Below are 12034 nucleotides of genomic sequence, written 5' to 3'. Positions count from 1 at the left end.
TAGGTTTTATTTTAGGGTTGCATGGGTACTTTTCTAGAGTGGTGCTCGTAAAACATGAAGCTTTTCAATAAAAAATAATATATCTAACTGTATAATGATTATTTTTAAATAGTGTCCATTCAAATGTTCAGTGCACATAATTTAACAATAAAAAATAAAATAGACCTACATGTAGATATTTTTTCTCATAAACCTGTAGTTTATTTTTAGGGATAAAAATCTACTTCTGACTTCCTTACTTAATAACGTTATTAAAAAAAAAATTCTTACTACAAATGAGTAAATTTACAGTCTCTGAAAATATTTATTAACTATTAATAATCTCTTCTAAGAAAGAAATCTTGCTTTTTAATAGTTTAAACTCCTCTCTGCTGCTAGTAGACAAAACAACTGGGAGTCTGCAAATTCAGAATACACAAGGGGGCGGAGCTATCATGTCACTCAGAACTTCTTTCACGCATGAGTGAACAAAGCAGTCCCAGAACAGCTGGGTCTGCTGGGATTGCTGGGTCTGCTTTTTAGAGCAGTCCCAGGGCAGTCCCAAAGCGGTCCCAGAGCAGTCCCAAAGCAGTCCCGGGGACTGCTTTCTGGGACTGCTTTGGTGTCAGGTTGGGTCTGGTCGGTACTGTAGTTACATTATTTGTGAAGGAAAAAAGTGTGAATAGCACATATAGCATTGTTATCACTGCCTAATAAGAACCGTTCTATAAACAGTTCGGTTTAAATGAAGCAAGAGTGGGGTGGGGGTGGGGGTGGGGGTGTTATCATATATACAAAAAAAATAGAAGAGAAAAAAAAACACACACACACAATAAAGCTCAACTCTGTAAAAAAAAGAGTTGAAAGTTTTAAACAATCAATGATTAAATATCAACATTGTCATTCTACATGTTCTCAGTAATATTGCATAATTTTGAGGCAATTTAATGTTGCTGCAGGAAAAGCTAGGGAGTTTATACACATCATATGCACAATCACTGACTAGTGTGTCGGAGAACCACGTCAGTCAGAAGGATTTCCAGGATTTCGAATTGACGACCACCAATGTGCTTCGCTTGAAAGCCCCAGATAACAACCGTCATATTTTTGATTATAAGATTCTTGTTCGCTATTAAACTTTTTCAGTTTAAATTTGGAATTTCCTCTGGTGAGATGTTTTTATATATTTCACTTCAGTGTATCGCATTGTGTCAAACGAAGGGTCATTAATGACTATCTATACTACTCTATTTTAAAGATGTAAAAAATTATTATTATACTCGTAAACTGTTTTCATTAAAGGTTTGCTACAATCTATATCTAATCATAGACCTTATAGATAATTTTAAAAGTTCTATTTTCGTATTTTTTTAACTTATAAAACTTGGTATTATACTTTTGCCTTAATTCAAATCTTAGAATAATGATTAGAAAAAAAACAAGTTTTTTGTAGCCTTCAGTGCAGTGCAGTGCAGCACGTATAGATGACTTTACTCAGCGTCTGTCTGTCAGTCTTCCGACCGTCTGTCCGTCTGTTACACCTTATATTTTGAGAAGTGAAAGAGGTATGGATTTAATATTTTGCACATATATAACTTGGTATTATGAATACACATGAGCAGAGAAGATTAAAAAAAAACAATGATGCATATACATTTCTTACTTATCATACCAACAAGCATTAATCTGAACTCATCATTGCGGAGCCACAAATATGACAATTCTAGAAGATGCACAATATGGTTTTTAACATATTTTAAAGGAAAAACATGTATCTAAAAGTAAATGACAAACAGTCGATAGGCAGTTTAATCATACTAATTTTGGTTAAACAAAACTTAATTAATCAAACTGATATAACAGCAATACAAATTTCAGTGAATAAATGATTCTTACCGACAGGAATTTCACAATTTTTCCCTTTGTACAATTTCGAACATGTACATATATGATTGTATTTTCCATTTTGACAAACACCACCGTTTTTACACGGCGCTGCACTACAGTAGTCGGGGGGAACCTCACAAGTCTCACCAGTGAAACCATTGTTACAGTCGCAGCTGTAGTTTCTAACTAAGTCAATGCAGCGGTGGCCATTGCATGGATTTGGGATACACTGGTCGACATCTAAAATCGAAAAAGACTTATCTTATCTAAGCTTTTTTCCTTAGTATTTGAGAATGAAAAACCTATAATACATTATATATTATCTCTTATAAGAATTTTATAATATATGATTTATAAAGTATTTTGAATGAAATTTTTGATTGTGTATGTTAAGTTTCGATAGAATAAATAATGACTTTTTATGAAAGTTTTCTCTGTATTTGACTCCGTATACATTAATTAATTTATCCTCGCTACAACTCACTGTCACATTGGCTTGGCGTTTTAATGCGTGAGTTATCAATTGATGTCCAGTCAATGTTACTCAATGTAACAAACGTATCATTCCCGAGGTAACTACATGACGATGCATGTAGAAGAATCTCGTCTTCAGAAGGAATATTTGGAGTAATCTGATACCCAGATATAGAAATGTCTACGAAAAAAAGAGAATATTAAGATAAGTTTGACAAGAATTTTAGAAGCGGTGTCTATTTGTGAAGTTTGATTAAATATCAATTTCATTTGTCGGTAAATATTACAGTTTATGCATTAAATTTAAAACCACATTTACAAAAAATTATACAGAAATTAGAATTGATAAAAAACGTTCATTTCCCTAGCTGTTGTAAGAAATAATATGATACATGTAGCTAAGTGTAACGAAAAAATGTATGTTCTTAAGAAAACAATAGATCAAAATTCTATTTTGCTAGAGAATGAGGGATTCTCCGATTCGATGACTTTTCTGCATAAAGAAATGTTAAAATTCAAAGGAAGTATTTAAAAAATCGTAAATATATAAAAAAATATATCTTGCCTTTTTATTATTTCATTACCTGTTGATGGGTCCTCATCAAGAACTACATCAAATCTTAAGTCCGGTCCAATCAAATTGGCATTTCTATGGCAGGGAAGTTGTTTTTGAGAATTTCTGATTCCATTTATATAGACACTAATTGTGTTTCTTTCTGTGCTCATGATAATTGCTACATGATGCCAGTTTTGAGTGTCCTTCGAAATATCCAGACTCACTTTGTATCTTTAAATTTAATATATATGATTTTGAAGCGAATCGTTGTAAGAATAGGAACTTGTATTTTATACTGGTTTTAGCGAAGGATTTTCAAATGTAAAAAATCTTTTCAAATATCAAAAAATATAAATAGAATTCAAAATGTAAGGAAATGAAACTTAATCACGCAAAATATCAATATATGTCGACAATTAAGAACCTTACTATACAATTTCAACGCCAAAAATTCAAATGTCCAATAACTGTGGTGTTCTACGTGGCACCGGATCCTATTTCTTTTGTTTTAGAGGTGTGAGTGGCTTCGCTCCTGATTTTTATTTTCAATGGATATTGAGCATAAATACTGATCGCTTTATCCTTATTTGTCATGTTCATTTTATTCAATTAAACGTAATATAGGGAAATGTCAATTTTTTCCTATATATTTAATGGTATATGTTTAAGTAGGACATAAACATGATAAAACAGGACATGTGTCCATTTCTCGGGAACCAGGTTATGAAATATGACGTATTACTTACATGTAAACTATATAAGCAAAAAAAAAAAATACATTGTACTAGTGACCACAAAAGCTTCTTTAAGAAGACATGTGTTTTCTACGTTGTAAAACACCTAGCTATGCCCTGATTATGACCTGTTTAAAATATCATGAAATACCATATTACAACGTCTCCATATGAATGAAAAATTCTCCAGAGGGACTTTAAACAAAATACAATCAATATACCATATTACACATGTTATTGCATCTGTTTAGCAATTGTAGATTCGGTATGTCAATAATTTAGAAACATTAAGAAGACGGTCCAGATATTTAATAAAGTGATACCCGTTGATTTCCACCAAGACAGTTTCTCCGTATGTAATCTTCAAATCAGAGGAACTTGACTTTCCATGCAACAACACCAAGCTAGAGTTGTGATTCTTAATCCATGTGAAAAGTGCAACACTTTTTGAATCGAATACTTGACTACCATCTAAAGAGATGTCATCCCCTCTTTTCACAAATGTAATATCAAAATCTGTAAGGAAAATAAGAACCTTTTCTAGCTGTCAAGAAAAGTATCCACCGGTTTTTATTGTTTTATCTTGCTTCAGATTTTTTTTGGTGTTTATCCGGGAGGATCCTTCAATATAACTTTGTAAATTTTCCTACTAATTCTTCACTTGCAAGAAAGTACAAAGTGTAAGTTTCAGGCAAAATCTGTTATACATTTTAGTTATGATATATGCTATGCCACACTTTTTCCTTTGCTTCATAAATCTAATGGAATGATATTAACATTGCATATAACGGAAATGAAACATGTTATCGATAAACTGTATCTTAAGAAAGTAATTATTTTTACTAATATTGTAAATTTTTTTAAATATACTTGTAAAGTAATTTTAAAAAATGTTAATATTATAAAATAAAAATTGCATGTTAGATATTTTTTAGAACTGAATCAAAGGCTGAGTTACAAAAAGGGTTTTCAATTGTCTTTCAAAAACAGGACTGATGGTATGGCGAATACATACCGGGTACTGGAAAACTGTTCCAGTTTTTATACAAACATTTTAATTTACCTGATCATTTAATTTTGTAAATGAAATTTGGAATTCTCGAAGATTTATCACCACACAAAAAGTCCGTCGCTAAGTACACCTTTCCGTAGACAACGAGAAGAATTTTGGATTAGAAAACAAGGGACAGTCTTTCCCTACGGATGCAATCACTATGTCGATAGTGTTGGAAATCTTTCCAGTCCACAGTGTAAATATGATAGTACTTTTTAACCATACACAGAGACGTAAGCGTAGTTGTGGCCATATAGGTCGCACAACAAACCTGCAATACACGACGTCTCTTTCGATTCATGTTATGTTTATCAATAGTTAGTTCTACATCATATTCGTACCAAACTTTATTCTGTCCCTTTGAAACTTTTAAATAGTCTTCTTGAAAAGGTGAAGGCGAATCCAATTTTTGATTCCTCGACACGAGAATATAGACTCGAATCTGTGATAATGGATGTTGCACATCATAGGCTTTTTGCACCCGCACGTTTTACAAGAGAAAATGCAGCTAAAACAATCCGTCTTTTCCTTAAGCTTCAATGTGCCAATAAAGGAACTGACGCGGTTTATATATGTTATATTCTTAATCACAAAAAGGTCTAGTCTTGTATTCCACCATATTAAAAGCTAAAGACTACACCTTGTATTTCCTATAAATAGTCATCGATCATTGCTTCTAAACTTTTCAATTACAAGAAAACTTTACATGGCCTGGAAACCGAGTATCTGAAACATAATCCTCCATCGTATTCATGTTCTCCATCGCCCTATAACGAAAGACCTGCTGGGCAAGTCATTACAGGTGATATAGTTAGTAATTATGACCACTTAAACAAAAGGTCCTAAATATAGGGAACCCTAATCCTTCAACTGGCATCGGAATTTCATAAATAGTATGGATTTTGTTTAAAATTACACCAGGAGATATAAAAAGATATGAAAAAGAAGACGTTGACTCCTTGTCAGAATGGATTAAATGTATCAGATCCATGTTAAAGTCGCGTTTTAAAAGATTGAGGATTAGAAGATTAGATATTAGATTACATGATCAGTACGTAGTGGTCCCTGCCGACAAAGCAGGTAACAAGATTGTCTTCGTTTGTAAGGCTCGTTGTATAAATTGTGTTTTAGAAGAACTTTGATTTAATTCTATGAGCGGTAATCTTACTTATACTCATACTTCCCTTTCTAAGGAATAGATTCTTCAAATTCATTTGTCAGTTGAAAATATTTTATAATATTCCACAGAGCAAGTTAATGAAACAAGAATATAAGCAGTCTCGTTTAAAGTCATTATTTCGCAAGTTTTATGGTCCATACAAATGACCTTGTCATCAAATACAGTTTATCAAATTGAGTCAAATACCACTGACGTTTTTCATACCAATTGTTAGTCGATTATTTATACACTGAATTGACGACGGATTTTTCCGTTATTTCCTGATCATGACAAGGAGCACACGGCGGGATCGGTCAACAGGAGATGCTCACTGCTCCATGGCAACTGATCCCACCTCTGATGTTTCGGAAATCCGTGTTTGCTCTGCTTCTATTTTGTATTGTTTTATGGACATTTATATTGAATACTGTTCGTTACCTTCATATCCTTCTTCCATATATGGTCAGAGGTAAAGTTACTTTGTCAATCACCGTAAGTTCCAATGCATATTTTCGACAAAGGAGCAGCAAATTTGTCGGATCAATATAAGTTTAATCTTTCCTGGCCCAGTGGTTCTTGAGAATTTTTTTTTAACTTTTTCCCCTATATATTTCTTGCGTAAAACTTTGATCATCAATTGTGGCCCCGCCCCATCCCCGGGGGTCATGATTTGAACAAACTTAAATCTACACTACCTGAGTATACTTTTACATTTAATCTTTCCTGGCCCTTTGGTTCTTGAGAAGAAGATTTTAAAAGATTCTTCATATATATCCCTATGTAAAACTTTGAAAATCAGTTGTGGCCCCGGGGGTCATGATCTGAACAAACTTGAATATACACTACCCAAGGATATTTCCATATAAGTTTCATCTTTCAGATCCAGTGGTTCTTGAGGTGAAGATTTTTTAAGGATGCCATTATTTTTTCACGAATTCTTAATTATCTCCCCTTGAAAGAAGATAATTCCCTTTATTCTAATAAACGTGAGTCTTCTCTACCCAAGGATACTTTGTGGCAAGTTTGGTTGAAATTGGTTCAATAGTTCCTGAGAAGAAGTCGAAAATGTGAAAAGTTTACAGACAGGCGGACAAACAGACAGATGGACGCCGGACAAAATATGAGCAGAAAATCTAACTTGAGCCTTCGGCTCAGGTGAGATAAAAAGCACACAAAACACCATATTTAAGTTAATGAACCATATTTGCAAGAGGTGTAATTTTTGCTATTGTAATTCATTATTTATTCAAAGTAACAAATACCGATAAAATTTACTTGCCAAAAATTTAGCACGCTAGCATTTATCCCCTACCTCGTCCAAATTATTATCAAATCTAACTGATGCATTGTTTGAAGGCGATCCTACACTGTAGCTACTTATGAATACGTAGAGGAATATTAATTTTTTTATGTTTTGGCAAAAAATGTACGTACCCACACATTTATTTACAGAGTCACTTTTAGGGTGTGATGTTTTTCCAAGAGGGCAATGCTTGCAAGTTTTTGACATCTTTATGTTACTATATGTTCCTCTAGGACAAATATTGCATGGGAATAAGCCATTGACGGAAAACTCTCCAATGCCACACATGTCTGAAAAAAAAAAAAACATAAAACATACATTGATCTACATGCATATTGTATATAAAATGAAAATTTCTGTGTAATACAAATACCTAAACATTCTGACAAAGATTCAGCTCCATCATCCAGGGTAAATGTATCACTTGGACATGGTGTACACGTGGCTGTGTCTTCTGAATCTTTATAAGATCCCTTCGGGCACTTTCTACATATAGACTGTGAGGGGTCTGATTTATCAAGAAAGGCGCCAATAACACACGGGACTAAATAAAACAATATCATTTTATGTTAATGTATACTGAATTTAAGAAAAGAAAATATCATTTTCTTGAAATTTTGCAAAATAAATTTCAATTTCGATACCAATGTAATTTAAGGTTCTAACTATGATTCACTCAGTAATGGATTTACCACAATGCATTGTTCTCTGTTTTATTGCTGTTCCCTCTGGACATTCAGGCTCGCTTAAACCAAATGAAAAGGAATCTATATCTGGATACAATCCACCCACATTTAATTTTCCATTTACTGCATCATCTTTGATTTGGTCAGATATTTTTCGTTGAGTGTGTTCCATGTAGTGAAAAGTTTCTTCCGAAGAATCATAATGGAGCCAAGAAGTCTTCACAGAAAAGCTAACCCTTATTTCGTATGTACTTCTCCTGTAAAGGTCGTGTGGAATACCATGCATTTGTTTATCTGCTGATCGTCTACGTTTTCCCCTAATTGGTCCGCATTTTACTTCTGTGTTTTCAACGTTGCATGTAGTGTTGCTTGTACAGATACCTGCAAATCCAGTCTTTTCTTCCTTTTCCATTAAATTTACAAATTTTTCTTTTATTTGGGCACGTGTTTCCTCATCATTACAGTCTCCAGTAAAATAGGAAAATTCAATTAGGAGACGGCTAAATTGGATCTTTCGTACTTCTGCAGTAGTAAAAAGTTATAATTTTACGGACTGTTTAGAAGATCAAGTAACAAATCAAAATTGTTTAATTATACTTAAATGTAAAGCTTAAGGGAACAACAGAAAATCAAATCGGTCAAATATAATTACCTGTACAATTTGGAACAATGCTGGTTGGAAAGTATTGGCCAGTTTTGAGTGAACATTTAAACTGGCCATCAAAATTAGAACTTCCAAAATCAGTTTTGACTCCATACGGAATATCGTATTTTTCCTGACACTGCATTGCACATAATTGACCTAATAGCCATTTCGGACAAATTAATGCACCGTTTTCTGGAGGTGACAACGGATTACATGGGTTTGCTGTAAAAACGGTTAAATGCAAACGAACTGAACACAATTATAATGCTGTTTCTGTTCAATGCTAAAAACAATGTATATTTATAAAAAAGTTGTGATTTAGTTTACTTACTTTTGCAATAAGGTACTTCAGCGCCATAATCCCAGTATGCCGTTACAACCGACCCGGTTTTATTTTGTTCACACGTCATTATGTTATTTCCGACCAACGGAAAGTCTCCAATACAACTGAATTCACAATACGATCCATAACCGTATCCATTGAGGCATTTGTAATTTAAATACCGTTTGGATATAATTGGAGGAGTACAGGTTAACTCTGTAAAATAGGAAAAAAATGTATCGTTTCCAGCAGACATCGGATGAATTTTCAGAACATAACATTTTATTGGTCAGAAATGTTGTATCATGATATTTTTATTTCGAAAGAAAACTAATACGAGGCCATACGATATGTACACATCGAATATAGAATATATCATATTTATAACAAACAAGATTCAGTAGATCACTAGAAAACGGTTTAGTATATTTAACCTATGTATACAAAAAGGTTACACGGGCCTTTTTACATTACAAAAGTTTGGAGCTCTAAATCTGTCTTGCTTCTCGACAACTGGGAATTACATATTTTATAATCATAAAAAAAAAAAATATCTTACTTAAAGATATCTAAGAACAAAAAAAAAAAAATGGAAAAAAATAAATTTAAAAGTATGCAGCTTAGACTGGGCACATATCCCTTTAAAATGTCTACAGGCATTTGGAAAACACAGGACGAGACACACCATCGAGTCAAAGCAACATCTTTTCAGCTACAATAATTTATGTTATAATTTGTTCATTCCTTAACTAAGAAATATATTTAACTTTTTCCGATAAAAAAGTTATTAAAGTGATTTTGATTTGATTTTCCAAACAAAAAATATCATATAGATATGGCATGTAGATGAGTGTAACATTGACAATTGTCACCCCAAGAAAACCACTGTCAACTGAGGTTTTTAATGTTACTCTCAACTACATGCAATATTTATTATATTGTAGTGAATGTTTTATACAAAAACATATAACAGTGAACTGTGCACGCATAAATTCTGTGCAGTCGCCATTTTTTTTTATCACCAGTCGTAAACTGGTAAAGCAATGCTGACTTTTGCTACGCTGGCGGGTGTGGTTTCATTATTCAGCGGGCGGGTAATCGGTCTTTTAACAAATGTTTCTCGACTAATCAGTATCAGCGTATTTACATGAAAGTATAATATTATGCAACGTGAACCTGCAATGCTTGATACAACGTGAATTCCTCCTAATTTTAAGTTAATTACATCAATCATTATATCATAGCACGGGGAAAATTGAGGAATTTCATCCTTCGTGTAGAAATTGAATTGGGACACCTGGATTACCTTTATGCAGGAGATTGACGTTCATGTTCACATGTTGGCTATTTTATGTTAAGCTTGCGAAATATAAGGAAGATTACATGTAATTATTGTTATGCCTCTAGTTGGGAATATAACACAAGCTCTACCTCTAATGATTTTTCGATGAAAAAAAAAGATGTTTAAAGTTGCTTTAATTTTGCTATTATAAGAGCATGGAATATTTCCAGTCATTTGAAATTTCATACGCATTCAATATTGCGTGATTGTTCTCTAAATAATTATCATAAATGTGCACTAATTAGCTTACCAGATGACAGTTGGCATTAATTTATTCCAGTCCTAAAAGATATTTGGAATCTAATTTTATGAGATGGACATAGCAATCGGCAAAAGATAAATGCGATTTTTTTTAAATATAGCACGTTCTCGTTGAAAAGCAATTTCACCACAAAATAATTTCTCAGGATTGAAGAATGGTATGTTTTAAACGAAAACCATTTCATATCAAAATTTGAAATAAAAAAATTCTGAAAAGTGAAACATTTCTAATTTTGAATTTTGCTTTGCACTTCCTGAAAATTCCAGACAATAGAGAATGCACAATATTCTATTGAAAATGTAACATCCCGGAGCTACTTTACCTCTGTCATTAACTTTATAAAGGAAATTTATCAACAAAAACTATTAAATGTATTACTCCTCTGCTAAATAATCAAATGAATGTGCAGTTAAAATATAGAATTATGAAATTACTGAAAAAAAAAACAGAGTCTGATTTTTATAAGCTACATGCACGTCCTTTTTATGCTTCTAAAGGTTGAATTTGGAAGTTGTACATTAACGCATACAGTTACCTGTAATATGTATATTGAATGTGCAGTTTGGAGACACATTTCCTTCTGCGTCAGTTGCAGAGTAAACAATTAAATGTGACCCAAGGGCAAACAATGAATCTGATTTTTTGCCTTCTATCTGTATAACAGTGGCGTTTCCGGAGTTATCAAATGCAGTGGGTTCATGCCACGAAATACTAGATGGTTGACCGTTTCTCTCCGCATTAGCATATATGTCCTCGGGGCAATCACTTATACTGGGTTTTTGGATATCTATATAAACATATGAAAAAAATTTCAAAATTTTTTGATATACAATCACCTAAAAACTGTTAAGAGAAAACAATCATCATTTTTTAGGTACTTAAATAGAACATTTCAAAATACCAAAGCCTAGTTTCCTGTTTTTTTTTAAAATGTGTTTGCATTTAAATGAAAATTCTATACATCTTTCTAAGAAATTCTGTAATTTAAAGAAATTAAACGGAATATTAAGTTTAATCTGGAGCAATTTTGCTTGTGTATCATAGAAAAGTTTTAAAAAGAGATTTATACAAATTCAATCATGTTATCAATTTTTTCGAAATGTTCATCGTTTATATACCTATGCATCCTGGTAGATGGTTCGACCACTTTTTATTAGATTGGCATTCAATCTTGTTTTCTTTTAGAACAGTATAACCACTTTCACAATGTGTAGAACACACAGTTTTGTACGAGTAGTCAGAGGAGGAGCACAACGCTTTTCCATTTGCTGGATGTAAGGCAGGATCATTCCGCGGGCAGGATATTTCTAGCAAAATACAGAGGGAAGTACTTGTATGGAATTTTGATTAATTTGGTGAATTTACGCTTTTGCATATTGTTATACAGCTCAAACTACTTTTTAACCTACCATTTAAATATTGACAGATAACACCCGACGTAAGCCCTGTGTACATGTATTGATCAGGAAAATGGAACAATTCGTCGAATTTAGTACAAAACAAAGTCCTTATAATTGGTATGAAGCACGACAGTCAAAATATGATCCAATGATACATTTTAGGTTAGTATTTTTCATCAAGTCATCAAGTGCGCAGGGGTAATAAGGAAGCATACAAAATATCCTACCTT

The 12034-nt window shown here is 32.8% G+C and overlaps 1 protein-coding gene across 1 annotated transcript in view; it reads right to left on the bottom strand.

Annotated features, from left to right (window-relative positions):
• Positions 1-8888, bottom strand: part of LOC134229841 (sushi, von Willebrand factor type A, EGF and pentraxin domain-containing protein 1-like) — a 230087-nt gene extending 221199 nt beyond the window's left edge. The window contains exons 1-9 of the mRNA XM_062711631.1: positions 8810-8888; positions 8485-8700; positions 7839-8354; positions 7520-7690; positions 7278-7436; positions 3954-4146; positions 2925-2989; positions 2351-2521; positions 1876-2106 (exon numbers count right to left, since the gene is read on the bottom strand). Of these exons, the coding sequence (XP_062567615.1) occupies positions 1876-2106; positions 2351-2521; positions 2925-2989; positions 3954-4146; positions 7278-7436; positions 7520-7690; positions 7839-8354; positions 8485-8700; positions 8810-8888 (1801 nt within the window). The remainder of the gene's footprint in view (positions 1-1875; positions 2107-2350; positions 2522-2924; positions 2990-3953; positions 4147-7277; positions 7437-7519; positions 7691-7838; positions 8355-8484; positions 8701-8809) is intronic.
• Between the last annotated feature and the right edge of the window lie 3146 nt (positions 8889-12034).

Source organism: Saccostrea cucullata, unplaced genomic scaffold (assembly GCF_032062105.1).
Source record: "Saccostrea cucullata isolate Sc308-1 unplaced genomic scaffold, CSIRO_AGI_Scuc_v1 ctg444, whole genome shotgun sequence".
Lineage (NCBI taxonomy): Eukaryota > Metazoa > Mollusca > Bivalvia > Ostreida > Ostreidae > Saccostrea > Saccostrea cuccullata.
This window is presented reverse-complemented; position numbering and strand designations above follow the sequence as displayed.